This window comes from Mirounga leonina, unplaced genomic scaffold (genome assembly GCF_011800145.1).
Source record: "Mirounga leonina isolate KUSES-001 unplaced genomic scaffold, KU_Mleo_1.0 Mir_151, whole genome shotgun sequence".
Lineage (NCBI taxonomy): Eukaryota > Metazoa > Chordata > Mammalia > Carnivora > Phocidae > Mirounga > Mirounga leonina.
In genome coordinates, this window is record NW_023270377.1 from 56290602 (window position 1) to 56309365 (window position 18764).

Sequence of the window (18764 nt, forward strand, 5' to 3'; positions counted from 1 at the left end):
GTTTCAAAATAACATGGAGTAGACGGGAAAGAAGTGGTTGAGAGGAAGAATAGAAGAAATGAGATTGACCATGTGCTAATAATAACTGTTGAAGCTGGGTGATGGGTAGGAATCATCATACCATTCTCTTTACTTATGAATGTGTTTGAAATATCCATTATAAAATCTTAAACATTATTTTTAAAAGATTGAAATAGCTATGTGTTTACTGAAACTGAAATACTACTGATACATTCATTGAAAAAAATCAAAGTACAACTTGTTTTTTATTATGGAAAAATACATGTGTAATTTACCATTTTAATCATTTTATAAAGATTTTATTTATTTATTTGAGAAAGAGAGAGCGCACAATTCCCCCTTTCCCTTCCCCTCAGCTCCTGGTAGCATCTATTCTATTTTCTGTCTCTATAAATTTGCCTATTCTAAATACAGCATATGGGCGCCTGGGTGGCTCAGTCGGTTAAGCATCTGCCTTCAGTGCATGTCATGATCCCAGGGTCCTGGGACTGAGCCCTGAGTCAGGCTCTCACTCAGTGGGGAGTCTGCTTCTCCCTCTTCCTCTGTGATCTTTCTCACTCTTGGTCTCTCTCAAATAAATAGATAAAATCTTAAACAAATAAATAAAGCATATAAGCAGAATCATACAATATTTATCCTTTTGCATTATTTCACTTAGCATGTTTCCAAGATTCATCCTTGTTATAGTATGTATCAGAATTTCATTCCATGTTAAGGCTGAATAATATTCCGTTGTGTGTATATACCGCACTTTACTTATCCATTCATTTATTGGTGGACATTTGTGTTGTTTCCTCCTTTGGCTACTGTGAATAATGCTGCTGTGAACACTAGTGTACAAGTGTCTGCTTGAGTACCTGCTTTCAATTCTTTTGAGCATATACCTAGAAGTGGAATTGCTGATCATATGGTAATTCTATGTTTAACTTTCTGAGCATCCATCACACTGTCTTCAACAGCAACTGCACCAGGTCACATTCCTACCAGCAATGCACAAGGAGTCTGGTTTTTCTACATCTTCACCAACAGTTGTTATTTTCCTTTTTTTAAATAATGGCCATTCTAATGGGTATGAAGTACTATCTCATTTGATTTGCATTTCCCTCATAACTGGCGATGTTGTGCATCTTTTCATGTGCTTATTGACCATTTGTATATCTTGTTGGAGAAATGACAATTCCTTTGTCCATTTTTTAATTGGGTTGTTTGGGGTTTTTCATTGTGTAGTTGTAAGAGTTCTTTACATATTCTAAATATTAATCCCTTATCAAATATCTGATTTGTAAATATTTTCTCCCATTTTGTGGGGTATCTTTTCACTCTCTTGACATTGTCCTTTGATGCACAAAATTTTTAATTTTGATGAACTCCAATTTATCTATTTTTTTCTTTTGCTGCCTGTGCTTTTGGTGTCCTATCCAAGAAATCATTGCCAAATCCAGTGTCATAAAGACTGTCCCTTATATTTTCTCCTAAAAGTTTTATAGTTTTATATCTTACATTTAGATCTTTAATCCATTTTGAATTAATTTTTGTATATTATATAAGGTTAAAAGTCCAACTATTTTGCATGTAGTTATCCAATTTTCCCAGCACTATTTGTTAAAAAAAAGAAGATATAAGTTTTTATTAAAGAAAATTTAAACTATATTCATACACTTCCATGTAAAAACATAGTGAAAGATCTGGCAAGATATACACATACTATCCTTTTTTTTTTTAAGTAGGCTCCACACCCAATGTGGGGCTCAAACTCATGACCCTGAAGTCAAGAATCACATGTTCTGTGACCTGAGTGGCTCAGTTGGTTGTCTGCCTTCGGCTGGGGTCATGATCCCAGGTTCCTGAGATCCCTGTGACGGGCTCCCTGCTCAGTCGGGGGCCTGCTTCTCCCTCTTCTCCCTGCCTGTGCTCTCTCTCGCTATCTCTGTCTCTCTCTCTCAAATAAATAAATAAAATCTTAAAAAAGAATCACATGTTCTACCAACTGAGCCAGCCAGTCACCCTTATACTATATTGTTAATAATGATTCCATCTGGGAAGGAAAATAATTTGGGGAGGACAGTATACAAGAGCTAGAGTTTTTGCTCTATATAATTTGATATTATTTAGATTACTTATAAGCCTGTGTTCATACATTACTTATATAATTTTTAAAAGGTAGTTCTGGTGCGGTATTTTTCCTGTTTGTCTTTAAGAGAAAGTTGATTGGATGTTGAAGCATGGGACAAGTAGGCCAAGTGTTGATATTTCTGGCAAGTTAGAGGTCCAAATTAAATTTAAAAACCTCTGAAGCAGACTTGCAGCATGGGAAGGAATTAGCAGATCTCAAGGGTAATGCTGTTTGTCTAGATAATCTGGCAGTTGCAACAGCAAGCCAAGACAGTTAAGAAGACTTGGTCCTAATTCTTAACCTTCCACCTACCCCACAATCTCTCACCCTGATTTATTTTGTTTTTAAGCTTCAGCTGTATTTGGATAGCATATATTTTGCTGATATATGTAAGGGTGTAACTGAAGACTTCAGAGGTCTCTGTGAACTTTTCCAGAGCAAAGCAGCCAGAGGTACAAAGAGGTTTTCATGTGATGGTTTTTGGAGGCTGGGAAGTGGACCATTTTGGCCAGACCAGAGGATTTTAGTAGCAGACTGGTAAGGGGACAGGGAGAAAAAAGACTTTTAATTTTACATTAATTAGTACGTATTTTATTATAGAGTTTCACCAAAGAAATATCTTTGGAAAACAGTCTCACACTTGTGTTTAATGAATGAATAAAATGTTTGTTGAATGAATGACACATGAATCTGAAGAAGAGATGAAGACAAGTAGACTAGGTACGAGTAGACTCATACTAGCAAGACATTGGCCTAAATAGAGTGGTTTCAGTGGGGGAAGAAAAGAGACAAATACATGGAGACTTGCTGCCCTGTAGGTCCCTGGACAAGACCCCTGAATAGTCAAGAGGTGTGAATATGGAAGCCCGTGACTTTTACCCTCTAGTAAGCTATCAGCAAAACTAACTCATCATTGGACTGACACTGCCTCACATTTCCTGGCCCTCCCTCTTCTCCCATTCTGGCCAACACCCTATCACTGATGACTCTCTTCTAGCTGACCTCTTCCTACAGGGTTTTGTATACCCTAAGAGCAATGTGGAGGCCAACCTAGAGAGAGATTCCTAGCTCTTCTTCTAGAAGTCAGTGTGGTTCCGAAAGTGTTCTGTTGCTTTATGCTCAACAGCATTTCAGCAACATTATATATCAGCTTCCTGTTTCTGCCTGCCTAGAGATATCAGTCTTCCATCTGATAGACTTGTGTCCATGTCTTGGATACCTGGCTCTTTTCCTATCCTCCCAAATTTTGGGTGCTCAGGATGGGCCGGGTCCTATGACCTAGCCAGCCAGCTGATATACCTTCTATGCTCTCAGAGATCATGCCATCATTTGTCAGAGCACACCCCTGCTGCTCATCTCCCTGGCCTTGTACTAAACTAATATCTATAATGAATGATGCATCCCATACAATGCCAGGCAGTTCAGCTGCCTGAATTCCAAAATTAAGTCCCCATGCATCTTTCATTTGATTGGCTGATAACCTGTGCCTGGAATCAGACAAAAATTTGACTATATGAGTTTCCTGTGGTTGCTGTAACAAACACAAATTAATTATTTTCTGTTTCTGAAGTGGGTCTTACCAGGCTCCACAGAGTCATGATAATCCAAAAGTAAAAAAAAAATAAAGTATTACTTAGCATGGTACACTTGTACCATATGGAAACCCTATAATTCCCAAAACTGATATAAGACCCTGTATATATCATACGGCTCTAGGGCTAGGAATATGGCCCTTAAAGACCTCACCAGGGCTAGAATAGCTGAAAAGTTTGATAAGCAAGAGTCCTCTCAAACGTCTCTCAAACATTTTGTTAGTGTTGTGAAACTTCTTATCTCTTAATCCTAAGCTGTATATCTGGTTCCATTGAATATAGATGGATTTAACTTCTTGAAGGAGACTAGGACATATAATTGTAATTGATTGTCTTAAAAAATAGGTGAAATTGACATAATGCCTTACAATCACATACAAAAAACTCCAGCCAAGATATAGATAAGGTATATACACACACATAGTGCTTTAAAACAAGGATAGCCTGGGGCATCTGGGCGCCTTAGTCGGTTAAGTGCCCAACTGGTGATTTTGGCGATTTTGGCTCAGGTCATGATCTCATGGATTGGGATACTGAGCCCCAGGCTCAGTGGTAAGTCTACTTGAGATTCTCTCCCTCTTTCCCTCCCCCCACTCACACACGCACTCTCTCTCTCTCAAATAAATAAATAAATCCTTTTAAAAAATAAAACCGGGATAGCCTTCCATAGACAGATTAAAGTTCAAGTATAATTTAAAAAGCATGTGTAAGGCTACATCCAAGCCCATCACCAAGAACTGAAATTCAACATTTAATAATGCTTCCCTGGGTCACCTGGCTGGCTCAGTCAGTAGAGCATGTGATTTTTTTTTTTTAAGATTTTATTTATTTATTTGACAGAGAGAGAGACAGCGAGAGAGGGAGCACAAGCAGGGAGAGTGGGAGAGGGAGAAGCAGGCTTCCCGCTGAGCAGGGAACCCAATGTGGGGCTCGATCCCAGGACCCTGGGATCATGACCTGAGCCGAAGACAGATGCTTAATGACTGAGCCACCCAGGCGCCCTGAGCATGTGATTTTTGATCTCGGGGTTGTAGGTTCGAGTCCCATGTTGGGTATGGAGATTACTTAAAAATAAAATCTTTAAAAAATAATAATAATGCTTCCCTTTAGTTTAATTAATTCAAGTACCACAGAGGGGATAATGTAATAAATTTTATCAATGATTGTCTCCAACCCCATTGTACTTAGTGCCTATTAATGGGCCAAGCATGTTCTAGACTCTGTGGATACAGCAATGAACAAAACAAAGTCCTTGCTGTCAAGAACTTACAGTCTAATGAGAGAGACAAACAAATAATGGCAGGTAGCAGTAAGTGTTATGGAGATAGATAAAGATATGTAAGGGGTTCAGGAAGGCCTCTCTTAAGAAGAGACTTGAGCAAAGGCTTGAAAAAAGCAGAGTTGTAAACCAAGTGAATATCCAGCAGAAAGGTGGTCTAAGCTAAAGGAACAAATGTGCAGCTCTATGAGGTGGAATATGGTTGGCGTGTTGGAAGAATAGCAAAGAGACCAGTGCACGTGAAGCAGAGTGATCAAGGAGCTTTTTATCCATCTATAGAAACTCTCTGTATTTACCCTGTGTAGTTATGATACCAGTTAGATGCAGTTAAATTCATTTGTTTCATTTACTTTCAATTTGGGGGGATTTTTTTAAACATTTACTTTCATAAATGGTTTGCATGTTTCCAAAATCAAATCTACAAAGCAAAGTATAATTCAAAGAAGTCTAGCTTCTATTCTTATTCCCTCCAACCTATTTCTCTTCCCATGGGTAACCATCTGTGAACCTTCTAGTTTTTAAATATAGGAAATACGTTTGTAATTCCTTCCACTTCTTAGATGCATTAACATCCACCACCATCTCCCTGCCCTGCCTTCTGAGGTAAATGGTAGCGTACTATAAAAATATGGAATATTTGAGTTTGTGTGTTGTCCTTGCACAGGGACCATGTTAATCTTCTCTATCATTATAATGTTGGTATTTGTGCTGCTGAAGCAAGCACTAAGAGATGAATATTTTACATGGGTAAGAGTTCAGAAGCTGGACTCTGCTGGGAGAGAGATGGCTTCAGTAGGTGCCACCGTGGAGAAACGTGCATAGTCAGTAGTCACCATGAAGATACCAGGTGCCTGCAGAAAGAGCAAGTGGCTCGGGATGGACCAAAGGCATTGAAAAAAGAAGTGACAAGGGAACTGCAGATGGACATTGCCTACTTCACAACTCCGACTTGAGGCTGCTTCAGTTTATGAACCATTCCTGCCAATATTATGTTGTCTCAAAGAATGGATCAATAAAAGGTGCTAATGTTTTGGTTTTTCAATGAATTCATTAAGCACATGAGAGTATAAACCCAGAGTCCTTCATAAACACATAAAAATATTTGAACAAACCCATGTCACAAACCAAAAAATGTTCCTCAGTTTCTCTTAGTTTGAATTTTGCAATACTAGAAAGAAAAAGCATTCTAGAGGTCATTCTAACTTGTCCAAAGAGACTAATATCTTAGTCAAAAGAGAAGAACAAAAAAATTATTGCAAATTTTTTGTATATACTAAGCCCCTTATATATTATTGAGCAAAAATGTATTGAGTGACTACTATGTTTAATACTCTGTTAGGTGCTATAGAAGACATAAATATGAATTAGACCTTATCCTTGCCCTTGAGAATCTTACCATCTGTGCCAGTTATTAACTTACTACTCCTCAGCTACAAATCCATCCTTCTTTGCCTTGCTTCATTATTCTAGAGCTGGACCCTGCAGGCATTTCTGCTTTGACAACTGGCAAAATGTTAGGCATTGCCAGGAGAGGGCTATGGAAAGACTCTTTGAGGCCAGAGCTAGAGGAACCGACTTTTCTTTCTTTTGGTGTGGAGCCCATGGGTTGGTTTGCAAGAGAGGCCTGGTTATGTGCACCTCAGCAGTCTTCCTGGTTCACTTGTGGCTGGGTACCTCCAGCAGGTTCCTTCACCACAAGTTGACTATAAGTTCCTGTGACAGCCATGCCCTCTTCTCTAAATTTCCAAGTTCCTCCTCTCTGTTCACTCTTCCTTAGCCAAGGGTAGTAGCTATTCTGACAGTTGCTACTTCTGCACCCCTTAGAATCCACTCTCTCCTTCTCAGTAGATACCTTTTATTGGTTAACAATCTTTACATTAAATTTTCTTTGTCAAATTACTAGAATGGTTTTGTCTCCTAGTTGGTCCCTATCAGATATACCAGATATACCATGAATATGGAAAAAAAGACAGACCTAATTAATGTAAAGTCTGTGGGAGGAGGGCTATTTCTGCTGCAATCACAGACTAAAGACCAAATAGCATCAGAGATGTAGACCCATTAGTCTGTGTTGTGTTCAGCTGCGTACAACAGAATACTGACCTCAGTGGCTTAAGCAAATAGAGGGGTTTTTTTCTTATATAACATGAAGTCCATAAATAGACAGTTAATAGCAGCTCTAGTTACTTAAAAAAAAAGAACTCAATCTCCTTTTCATTTCCAACTTCTCCATCCTTAATGTTCGGTTTCTGTTCTCACGGGTACAAGATTGTTGCTTCTCCTCCAGACATTGGATCCATATTCCAAGCAGAAAAAAAAAAGGGGAAAGAAAAAAAGAAATGAGCCAGTTGAAGCTATACCCTTTGTATACATTCTTAGGGGCAATACCAGGTAACTTTAACTCACATATCACTGACCATTCTTAACTATAAGGAGACCTGGGAAGTTCAGTATTTTTTAACTGAACAGGGTTCTATAACCAAGAAAGAAAAGGAGAACATATGTTGTATAGGCAACTAGCCATATACAGATTAAGTGAAATTAAGTGAAAAATGGGTAACTTACATACTCTTTTATCTATTATTGAAGTACAGTTGACATACAATTAGTTTCAGGTGTACAACATAGTGATTCGACAAGTCTATACATTCCTCAGGACTCACCACAATAAATGTATGTTACCATATGTTATTTTTTTTAAAGATTTTATTTATTTATTTTAGAGAGAGAGAGTGAGAAAGATCATGAGAGGGGAGACAGTCAGAGGGTGAAGCAGACTCCCCATTGAGCAGGGAGCCCGATGCGAGACTCGATCCCGGGACTCCAGGATCATGACCTGAGCCGAAGGCAGTCGCTTAACCAACTGAGCCACCCAGGCACCCTGTTACCATATGTTATTAAGATATTATTGACTATATTCCCTATGCTGTGCCTGATGGACAAGAGGCAAAAGAGGGACTTGATCCCATATCTACATACTTACTCATTTTCTTCTAACATAGTCTTTCTATATTAATTACCAACTGTGACATAAAATTGTTTTTTTCCTCAATAACTAGCATATCTTACCAGAAAAAAAGGATGGAATAATATTTGATATATTAGTGTATCGTTTTCATGTAATTCTTTAATATAAATTTTAGCCTGGACCATCTGGACCTCTGAAAGGCCATAAAAAGATACATTTACTTTTAATTCCTTACTAAATTTTTGGAGTCATTTAGTAAATACTCTATTCCACTATATGGCATGAAAGTAGCTAAATAATTTTGTAAAGGAGTCAAAAATGAAGATTAAGGACAAAAATTTCTGCACTAGAAAGTGATTAGTAGCCTAGACAGGCAGTGTTAGGTTGTATATAAAGGATACTAAGAAATGTTTTCTTTCTTTTTTTTTTTTTATTAAAAGATGTTATTTATTTATTTATTTGAGAGAGAGTGCGCGATAGAGCACGAACGTGGTGGGGGGAGAGTGGTGCAGAGGGAGAGGGAGAAGCAGACTCCTTGATGAGGGGCTCAATCCCAGGATCCTGGTCATGACCTGAGCCGAAGGTAGACGCTCAACCAGCTGAGCCATCCAGGCGCCCCCCCAAGAAATGTTTTCTAAACAAATCAGCCCATCTCTCTCATCCGAGCTCAAGTCTGTCTCAATGAGGCACTTTCTAAGCAGGCCAATCTCTTTTCTGAAGGTGTTTCCCTTATCACACGCCACACAACATAGTCCTAAAACAGTTACTAATTTGTGTTTTTCTCCAATTTTTTATATACCAGTTCAATTTTTCATATACCCCAATTACAATGTAAACTCTTACATTTTCTTGTATACTCACTATGTTCAAAGAGGGGACACAGTATTTATTTGGAGCTCACCTTGACTGAATGATTCTATAGCATTAGCACAGGTTTAGAGGTTCATTTTCCTAAAAAAGATAAATTGATAGAAAATTAAGGCTAATAATATGAAACAAAATTTTAATAAGAAAAGCGACATAGTTTTATAACAAAGCCCAGAATATTTTTAACTTACTTTTCTGATTCTCATTTCCACAAATAATATATATATATTTTTAAATCACACTAATGTGAGAAGGCTGGTGAAAACTTCACAGGCTATTAAAGTGGAAACTTTCAAAAGCAGATAATTTAAACATCTTTCCATGTGTCCAGGTTAAAGCTATCTTACAATAGTTTTAACAATAACAACCCTACTCCACCCCAGAATTTCAAGGAAAGGGGAGTCAGTGCACAAGACATGTGTTTCTATCTGATTTGCTCTGAGTTATGCCTGGAATTCTGAACTGAAATTGCCCACATTAAGATGCTGCTGCCTCCTGATTACTTAAAAAAAAAATTAATTTAAAAAGGGGCACCTGGCTGGCGCAGTGGGTGGAGTATGCAGCTCTTGATCTCAGGGTCCCGGGTTCGAGCCCCAGTTGGGTGTAGACATTACCTTAAAAAAAAAAAAAATGCTGCTGCCTCCACATGGATCTCAAAGGAGTGAATATTTTGAAGACAATATCTTCTGTTTCAGTTATCTCTTGCTGTGTAACAAACCACCCTGAAACTTCGTAGCTTCAAACAATAACCTTTTCATTGCTCTTGATTCTGTGGGTCAGGAATTTAGGCAAGGCTCATTTCTTTTCCATGTGGTATTGGCTGGGAAGGCTTGATGAAAGCTAGAAAACCCAACATGGCCTCACTCACATGTCCAGGGCACCTCAGTTCTCTTTTATGAGGCTTTTTTTCTGTCCAGGTTTCTTATGTAGTAGTCTTATCTAGTAGTCTAACCCATGTTTCTTGATGTAATGGTTGGCTTCCAAAGAGAAAATGAAAGCTATGAGACTTCTTACTAGTCCAGAAGTCATACCTAATCACTTCTCTGGGTCAAAGCAAGTCATAAGATTAGCCCAGATTTAAGGAGAAGGAAAACAGACTCCATTACTTGATGAGTGGCAAAGTCACATTGCAAAGGGGCATGCAGGATAGGAGGGATTATTGCACTTACATTGGGAAAAGGATTTTCTATACTTCTCTTTACCGCCCCATTCCTTTCTTCTCCATGCCATCTTCACTCAGGCTTATCACATAATACCAAACTATGATGTCATCACTTAAGATGATCATCTCTAGGGCACCTGGGTGAGTCAGTTGAGCGCCCGACTCTTGATTTTGGCTTAGGTTGTGATCTCAGGGTCATGAGATCCAGCCCCCCCCTCCACCCCCGCCAATGGGCTCCCAGCTCAGTGTGGAGTCTGCTTGTCCCTCCCTCTGCCCCTCCCCCAGCTCGCACTCCTGCTGGCACATGCACACATGTACTCTTTCTTTCTCTCTCTCTCTCTCAAATAAATGAATAAATAAAATCTTAAAAAAAAAAAGATGATCATCTCCACTATTTAAGAAAAAAATACAGAGAGAATTGAATACTTCAAAAGAAGTCCCCTCTGCATCTTTATGGTCTCACTTTACTCCTCTCAGAAGGTGCCATTTTTCTTCAACCTTCCTCAGTGCAAATATTCACGCTCTATCAACATGGGTTGGTATCACTGAAGATCCACTTTGTCACACACACACACACACACACAAGCTGTTCTCACAGGTAGCACTATCTGTTCTTTGAACAACTAATATTCTTCATAAATAATTAAACTTCAACTGATCGAACTCATCAAGGACCTACCATCTCCTCTTCTAGGCCAGTTCGCCTGCTTACTGACATATTGACAGTCAGAGCCTGGACTTAGACCTAACCTCTCCCTGTCATAGGCACCTAGCCCATATGCACCCTGGAAGTGATCCTCTTAGGGATCCCAGCTTCTCTCCTGCCTCCTCTTCCTCTTCAACAGTTATTGCTACTGATTTATGGCTGAGGAGATAGGAACCTCCCTTAAACCATCTCTGTACACAAACCCATTTAGGAGAGTTTGTACCTTATGAGGATCTATTATTGAAGAATGGGATATGTGATGGTTAATTTTGGGTCAATTTGACTGGCCATGGGGTGCCTAAATTAAATGTTCTCTCTGGGTGTGTCTGTGAAGGTGTTTCTGGATAAGATTAGCCTTTAAATCAGCGGGCTCATAAAGTAGACTGTCCTCCCCAATCTGGGTGGGCATCATCCAATCCATTTAGGGTCTGAATAGAACAAAAGGCAGAGGAAGAAAGAATTTGTCCCTTTCCCCCCATCTCACTATTGAGCTGGGACATCTCATCTCATCTCATTCAGACTGGGAATTACAAGTGGCCTCCCTGGTTCTCAGGCCTTCAGATTCTAACTGAATTATACCACTGGTTTTCCTGGGTCTCCAGCTTGGAGATGCAGATCATGGGACTTCTCAGCTTCCATAACCACACGTGCTAATTCTTCACAATAAATAAATAGATAAATCAAAAATTAATCAATTAATCTCCTACTGGTCTGGTTCTCCAGAGAACTCTGATGAATGCAGAGCATTGTTGATTCTACTTTAGACATCACAGGATACTACATCCTTCAGGTAAGAATTGAGTGCTTGAGAAAATAATCTCTCTTCAAACTGCACATGTGAATTCAAATGAATTATCTCTGTTTTATCAGCTAAAGATTGAGCCTAAAATGATTAGCTTTCACATGATTTTGAATCATTTGCATTTGAAGTTGGGTCAGTGACAAATTCTTATTCATTCTTCATGTTTCAATTCTGAGGGCTTCTCCCTCGGGTTGCCACTAGATGATACCACACCTTTGTTCTAATTAGAAAAAGGGTGATCCTCTGGGTGGACATTGTCCCATGCCAAGGCTCTAGGCCAAGTGGGTGGGATTTCAGTCCCCCGCTATCCCTTCAACTGGGCATACTAGATGATTAATCTTTTATGTTGACTTGTATCACTTCCAGTAGAACTAAGTAAAATTTACAGAATTTGAGGATCTACTAGAAGTTCAGTAAGAGCCATTTTTTCTGAGACATTTCTGTATTCATCAAAGAAAATGATTTGTCCAATCATTTGCACAAAAGCAGGTGTTAAAGTTGGGTTGGTGTTGAAAATACTTGGACTTTCTTTAGTCCCATTAAATACATCACATCCCTTAATTCTTCCAAGCATACAGCTGGAAGAAAAATTACCTCCCTCACTTTACCAAGAAGCAACTTTGTGCCCAAAGTCACAAAACTCTTTGACCTATTCATGTGCTCATTCCTTTGTCCCAGTACTTCTCCGTCAGGTCCTCTGTCACTCAAAGGATTAGCCATATTTTTGGAATACTTTTCCAGGTTCCTTCAAAGAAATGTGTTCGCTTTGCTGGGGACCCTAATTTCTTCTGTCAAGCAGTGCATGAACTCGTTCCCCACGCACACACAGAGTCCTATTTCACAGAGCAGGAGAATGACCAGGAAGGGGGTCCCTCTAGTAAAGAGAAGTAACAACTGATTAAAAGGCCAAATCTCACAAGGTGTCAACTGAAAGAAAAAGTCGCACTATCCTCTGGCCAGCTTAGATCAAAAGAGAAACAACCTGTTCAGTTCTCTCTGCCAGGGCCACTTTTCAATTTCCTCTTTTTGCCTCTCCTTTACCAGCCACCGCCCGCCAGCCCACCTCTGTGTGGCTGTCGTTGTCCTTCCCAGCTAGTTGCCAATAAAGTTGTTACAAAGTGACCTTGAGTGTCTTCCCTACTGCCCCCGTTTCCCCGCCTTCTCCATCCGGGTGCCGCGGCGCGGATAAGAGGCGGACCGCGCCTGCGCGTCTAGCGCCACTCCTTCGACCTCTGCCGCCGTAGCTGCCGCCGTCACCTCCGGAGAAGGTAAGCGGAGGGCGCGAGAGCCGGGTCTGGCCGGGGCGGAGCAGCGCCCGGTCAGGACCCATTCATTCAGCTGGAGCCTCGCTGGACGAGGGCCCAAGCCGACGGCGTGCACGGGAGCCCGCGGGACCTGGGTAGGAAGGACAGGCCCGGGAGGGCACTTGACCTTAAGCCCCTTTACCTCCGCAGAAGGGAAGCGGGAGTGGACCCCACGTCGGCCGTCACCCAGGTCCTCCAACCGCCCTGCCCCGAAGATTGTAAGATGTTCGCCTGCGCCAAGCTCGCCTGCACCCCCGCTCTGGTGCGTAGTCCAGGCTGGGCCGGGGCGCTGAGGGCGGACCGCTTGGCCTGGAGCGTCCACGTTGTTGAATGGGGCACCTCTGGGCGGGGCACACCAACCTGTGGGGACCGCGCACCCCTCACCCTCTGTGTTCTCTTCTTCCTTTCCTACTGATCCTGGGGCAACTCACTCCGCTTCTCCCCTCCACTAGTGCGGTGGAGAGCAGCCGAGGCCTAGCTGTCAGGCCCCACTCTCTGTAGGGCAGACCCTCCTTGCCCCTAGTGCCGGAGCGGCCCCCTCCCCCACCTCCTAGCGTGCTCTGCGGGGTTGGGGTCGGCGCGAAGGTTCAGGTGCTCTTAAGCATGTAGGGGGCCTCTGAGGCCTAGTTCACCGCAACAGCGTTCTCCCTTGCCCATCTGTAGGTCAAACTCGCTGCTGCAGAGGGAGGGACTTTGCCTCACCCTGTGTGGGCGGAGGAAGAGGTGGTGGAGGAGACGAAAGTCTTTCTTCCTGCCTCTGGCTGTTATTTCCATAACCATTTTGGAAGCTTTAGGTGAAGTAGGATGTGGGGGATTTGTCTTAGAGAATCGGGTCTAGGTTCTGAAGGGATTTTATGTGATCTCAGTGTAGTGGACACTCAAGGGCAGAGACGCTGGACTTCAGTATGTCCTTATGGTGAGATATTTCACCGATTATTCTTACACTGATACAGAATTGTTTAAACTGCTTTTGTATTTTATAATTAATGGACATATAGGAATATTTCGGAAGTTGTGGGCCTCATATTAAATGAGGGGCTAATTTAAACGACGTTTATAGCAACACTTGATAAACTTGTTGGTCCACTTAAACTTACCAAAGAACGTGGGATGTTTATTGCTCTTTTTCTGATCTGAATCGTGGCACTACAATCATTGAAATTTTAAGAATAATGCTTTCAGGGGCGCCTGGGTGGCTCAGTCGTTAGCGTCTGCCTTCAGCTCAGGTCATGATCCCAGGGTCCTGGGATCGAGCCCCGCATCGGGCTCTATGCTCGGCAGGAAGCCCGCTTCTCCCTCTCCCACTCCCCCTGCTTGTGTTCCCTCCTTCGCTGTCTCTCTCTGTCGAATAGAATAAATAAATTTAAAAATCTTAAAAAAAAAAAGTCATAAAAAATAAATAAAAATAATGCTTTCTTTTTAAGCATTTAGAAGTTTTATTCAGATTATTACAAATAGGGGCGCCTGGGTGGCTCAGTTGTTAAGCATCTGCCTTCGGCTCAGGTCATGATCCCAGAGTCCTGGGATCCAGCCCTGCATTGGCCTCCCTGCTTGGTGGGAAGCCTGCTTCTCCCTTTCCCACTCCCCTTGCTTGTGTTCCTGCTTTTGCTATCTCTCTGTCAAAATAAAGAAAATCTTTAAAAAAAAAAAAAAAGATTATTACAAATAGATTATGTAGCACACTTTTAACTTTAATTAGCAACTTTAAAATAAAATTCCCTTCATGGACTGAAAATAACCAGAGAGCAAGATAAGAGACAATACAGAAAAGTCATGAGCTTTCTGATATTTTTGCTTATGGCTTTTTTAGAACTCATGGTACAAGAAGAGTCATTGAAGTCTTATCTACTCTTAACTTAATATTTGGAATGTTTTTTTCTTTAATAGATCCGAGCTGGATCCAGAGTTGCCTACAGACCAATTTCTGCATCAGTGTTATCTCGACCAGAGGCTAGGACTGGAGAGGTAATAGCAGTAATAATAGAAATTAAGTAACCCGGGCACCTGGGTGGCTCAGTTGGTTAAGCGACTGCCTTCGGCTCAGGTCATGATCCTGGAGTCCCTGGATCGAGTCCTGCATCGGGCTCCCTGCTCGGCAGGGAGTCTGCTTCTCCCTCTGACCCTCCCCCCTCTCATGTGCTCTCTCTCATTCTCTCTCTTAAATAAATAAATAAAATTAAAAAAAAAAAAAAAAGAAATTAAGTAACCCACCAAGTAAGTCTTACGGTTTTAATTAAAGGGAGGGTAAAAAACAAAACAAAACACCTCATTAGTGAATGGTTTGAGGCAGTCTTTTTCCACCCTTGTATGCAAAAAATAGTGCAGAGGATAAGCCAATGAAACTTGGCTGAGTTGGCTAAGAAATAAAGCCAGTATATTAAGTATATAGTCTTGAGTTGCCTATATTTAAGATCATACTAGCTACAGCTATTGAAAAGCCTACCCTATTAAAAAGCATATTGAAATACACTTTCATAATTTTCAACAACCTTGTGAGGTATATTGTTACCTCTATTCTACAACATTGGAATTACTCTAAGCTCTTGATTTTTCCACTGTGCCACACAATCTCCTATTTGAAATCACAAAATAGAGAAGTACTTACCATTTGACAGTGTAGTAATTAAAATAGCTAACTGATTACTGATTTAACCTTTGCCTTTATTTCCTTTTTTCTAGGGCTCTACGGTATTTAATGGGGCCCAGAATGGTGTGTCTCAGCTAATCCAAAGGGAGTTTCAGACCACTGCAATCAGCAGAGACATTGATACTGCTGCCAAATTTATTGGTGCAGGTGCTGCAACAGTGGGAGTGGCTGGTTCTGGTGCTGGTATTGGAACAGTCTTTGGCAGCCTTATCATTGGTTATGCCAGGTAATTTCTATCACCAAATAAGCTACTTTAAGAGCATGCTTGACATAGTTGGAAACCTAGAAAACTAGTGAAATAATAAGAGCTACTTTGTATTAAGTGCCAGCTCTGTGTCTTGAATTGTATTTTGAGGGCTTTGCATGCATGATCTCACTTAACCCTCATAATACCCCTTAGAGATATACCCTAGTTTACTTACGAAGGATGAGCTTGCAGAAATTATACTAATTGCCCAAGTAGCTAGTGTCAGAAATTTTAATTCTGACTTCAGAGTCTGCACTCTTGATTGTTAAGCTATATTGGGACTAGTTAACAGCACAGTCTTTAATAAAAGTATCAATTTCCATTTTATTTAAGACCTTATTTCTAAACTATCAGATCTTAAGAAGTATAGAATGTACTTTCATGGGAATAGCAAGTATGTCTGAACCCCTCAAAATGGATTAAGACTAACCATTTATATCGACATACAGAGATCACTTCCTACCTTTTCTCCATATGATTAGGATTGAAAAGAAAGGAATATTGAACAAAGGCAGAAGCAAAAGAGATCTGGGCAAATGCTTTTCCAGGACTTGCCAGTTTACAAAGATCGCATACTAGTAATCTGATTCTTTAACGTTTACCAAACATATTGGAATTCAGAAAATATTTCAGAGTAACAATTATATGTGTTGTGTCTCTTTTAGAAACCCTTCGCTGAAGCAGCAGCTGTTCTCATATGCTATCCTGGGATTTGCCTTGTCTGAAGCTATGGGTCTCTTTTGTTTGATGGTTGCTTTCTTGATTTTGTTTGCCATGTAACAGAAATTACTGCTTGAAATGTTGGCATTCATGTTAATTACGGATGTAATTCTGTGTATCTTCCTGTGACTCCGAAAACTGTAGTATTGGTGTCAGGGAAATGTACGTTATTTCCAAGGTCATTTCATTAAAGATGAAAACTTTAATTTTTGCTGTGATTTGTACTTAGCCTAAATTTAGATCATCACAAAGAAGACTATGCATTCAGGCAGATGCTATACAAGTCAGGAAACTAAGCAGTTGCAATGTGATGAAAATGAGTCAATTTTTATGAGAATTCTTTTATATAATATTCTGCACATTGTAATTCATAGGGCTTTTGGTTACTCATATAAAGAAGAAATACGTGTTTTCAGCTTCTATGAGATACAATTAGTTAAACTAAGATAGTAACAGGAATTATGATACCTGGGAGCAGAATTACCTTCCGAGACTAACTTGGCTGGTCTTACACAGCTGGATCTACAAATAAGTAGTGTCAGCTTTTTGAAGCTGAAGCCTTGTTAGACTAGGGTTGGGGGTGGTTTTTGCTTTTCAGTAAGTCTCATGTTAAGCAATTAAGTGTCTATAACAAAGAGTTTCTAAGAAGAAAATCTCATTAGCAGCTACTTTATTGCGTGAACAAGGCTCTCATTAGAAACCAAATATCAAATAAAAAAATTTTAAAAGGTGGGGTGCCTGGGTGGTTCTGTTGGTTGAGTGTCTGCCTTCTGCTCAGGTCATGATTACAGGGTCCTGGGATTGAACCCTGCGGCAGGCTCCCTGCTCATCAGGGAGCCTGCTTCTTCTCCCTCTGCCATCCCCCCCACTTGCACTCTCTGGCTCTATCTCTTTGTCAAATAAATAAAAATCTTAAAAATTTAAAAGTAATAAAAACCAAATACCGAAAAGTAAACTTAGTTGGCTATATTTTTAAAGCCAAAAATTGCTAAAGCATTGCTTATCACTAGCATCTCGGGATGCTAGTTGGTTCAACAACAGTTTGTTTCTAATACTAGAGTATGTTTTTAAAAATGCAAAAATATCTAGGATTTGTTGTCTAGATCTTGGGAACCAGTTGGGGAAGGACAGGGGATGTGCATCACACAAGTGCCGCTACCTTTCCTAGGAATTTTATGTACTTTATGTAATTTAGTCCTCATGACAACCCTGCATAATTGGGGAGAAAAAATGGACAGAAAAATAGGCTTAAGAAGGGTTAATTCCCAAAATCAGATAACCATTAAGTGGCAAAGATGGAATCCAGATTCAGACCTTCCTTGATTCCAAAGACCATGCTTTGATTTTTTTTTTTTTGGTATGTTTATGTCAGGGATGACAAAGGAAAAGCTGATTTGGGAGAAGTTTTGTTAACAATTTAAAGCACAAAATTGAAGCATAATTTCAGCCTTGTGGGCTTGAAAAGAGGAAAGGTAACTGTGTGGTATGGAGTAGATGTGAACAAAAGAAGTGCAGAACCCAGCTCCAGGTGAAGAGCAGCAGAAGTGCAGAAGAGCCCAGCTACGGGTGGTAACATGAACTTGTAAGTCTCCACCTAGTTTTATGACTCCCCAGCAATGTTGGGAAGTTTGTTAACACAACTGATAACAGAGCAGTGAGGGTTATCAAGGCTGGTTACTGACAAGAAGAAATGACAGGTCAAAGGAGCTCTAAGCAGACAGCAAGGAAGGACATTGTTTAACAGGCTAACCTCTGAGCTTCAAACCTGGTAAGGAATGAGTAAAGCCACAATAGGAGTGATAAGTTGGAATAAAAGAGGGAGGTCAAGGGTATTCTGGAAAGATGGAGTGGGAAGCACCAGGAATCTCTTCCCACCTAGACAGCAATTGCACTGTCCAAATCTGTCTAATTTGACTATATTGGAACTCTTGTCTAGTAAAGGCTTGCAACTTCCAGAGGAAGGCTTGAACTGTAAAGTAGGGTTAGTTTCAATTTCAGGTCTTCATAGAGTAGCAGCTACCAGCCCTCAGCCCCAACCGCAGGGCAGGCTGCTATGCACATCTTGGAGCAGCTTCCACACAGCTTGCGGGAACCAGGGTAAGCAAAAAGAACCCTGTCCTCCAAATATTGGTTATCAATGCTTTCTTTGATCATTGATTGTTATTTCTGGTTACAGAGGTACAGATAAAGAGGAGGGTGGCCATTGTTGCTCCCCCTCCCCTCATTGTTGCAAGCTCCTTCCCTCCAGCTGAAGTGACTTCCAGGGGAAGGTATCCATTTCCCCCTTGTTTTTTCTCTTTTTCCCCTTTTGGGAGCCAGATGCTAAAGACTAGGAC

At 40.6% G+C, this 18764-nt stretch overlaps 1 protein-coding gene, 1 long non-coding RNA gene and 1 other non-coding gene across 4 annotated transcripts; 1 reads left to right on the forward strand and 2 right to left on the reverse strand.

The window, feature by feature from the left end:
• Positions 1 to 5557: 5557 nt before the first annotated feature.
• LOC118012307 lies at positions 5558 to 12602 on the reverse strand. The gene is made up of 3 exons (XR_004679676.1): positions 12574 to 12602; positions 8875 to 8924; positions 5558 to 7286 (listed from the first exon to the last, which is right to left on the reverse strand). It is a non-coding gene; the product is annotated as an uncharacterized LOC118012307 (long non-coding RNA).
• On the reverse strand, positions 5628 to 5729 carry LOC118012731. The gene has a single exon (XR_004679798.1). It is a non-coding gene; the product is annotated as a U6 spliceosomal RNA (small nuclear RNA).
• Positions 12603 to 12671: 69 nt separating the features above from the next.
• On the forward strand, positions 12672 to 16634 carry ATP5MC3 (ATP synthase membrane subunit c locus 3). Of its 2 annotated transcripts, none has more exons than XM_035007701.1 (5): positions 12672 to 12778; positions 12965 to 13076; positions 14702 to 14779; positions 15494 to 15687; positions 16374 to 16634. In XM_035007701.1, exons 2-5 carry the CDS (start codon positions 13038 to 13040, stop codon positions 16486 to 16488), a joined length of 426 nt encoding a protein of 141 aa, XP_034863592.1. In that variant the 5' UTR covers positions 12672 to 12778; positions 12965 to 13037; the 3' UTR covers positions 16489 to 16634. The 2 variants fall into 2 exon arrangements, with proteins under 2 accessions (XP_034863592.1, XP_034863593.1); XM_035007702.1 differs by having other exon boundaries at positions 12680 to 12778; positions 12948 to 13076.
• The last annotated feature ends 2130 nt before the right edge of the window (positions 16635 to 18764 follow it).

Excerpts from the sequence above, each read along its gene's own strand:
- ATP5MC3 (XM_035007701.1), top strand. The coding sequence starts at position 13,038 with ATGTTCGCCTGCGCCAAGCTCGCCTGCACCCCCGCTCTG. Across the intron at positions 13,077-14,701 it reads TCGCCTGCACCCCCGCTCTG|ATCCGAGCTGGATCCAGAGT; the intron begins GTGCGTAGTCCA and ends TTTCTTTAATAG. Across the intron at positions 14,780-15,493 it reads CAGAGGCTAGGACTGGAGAG|GGCTCTACGGTATTTAATGG; the intron begins GTAATAGCAGTA and ends CCTTTTTTCTAG.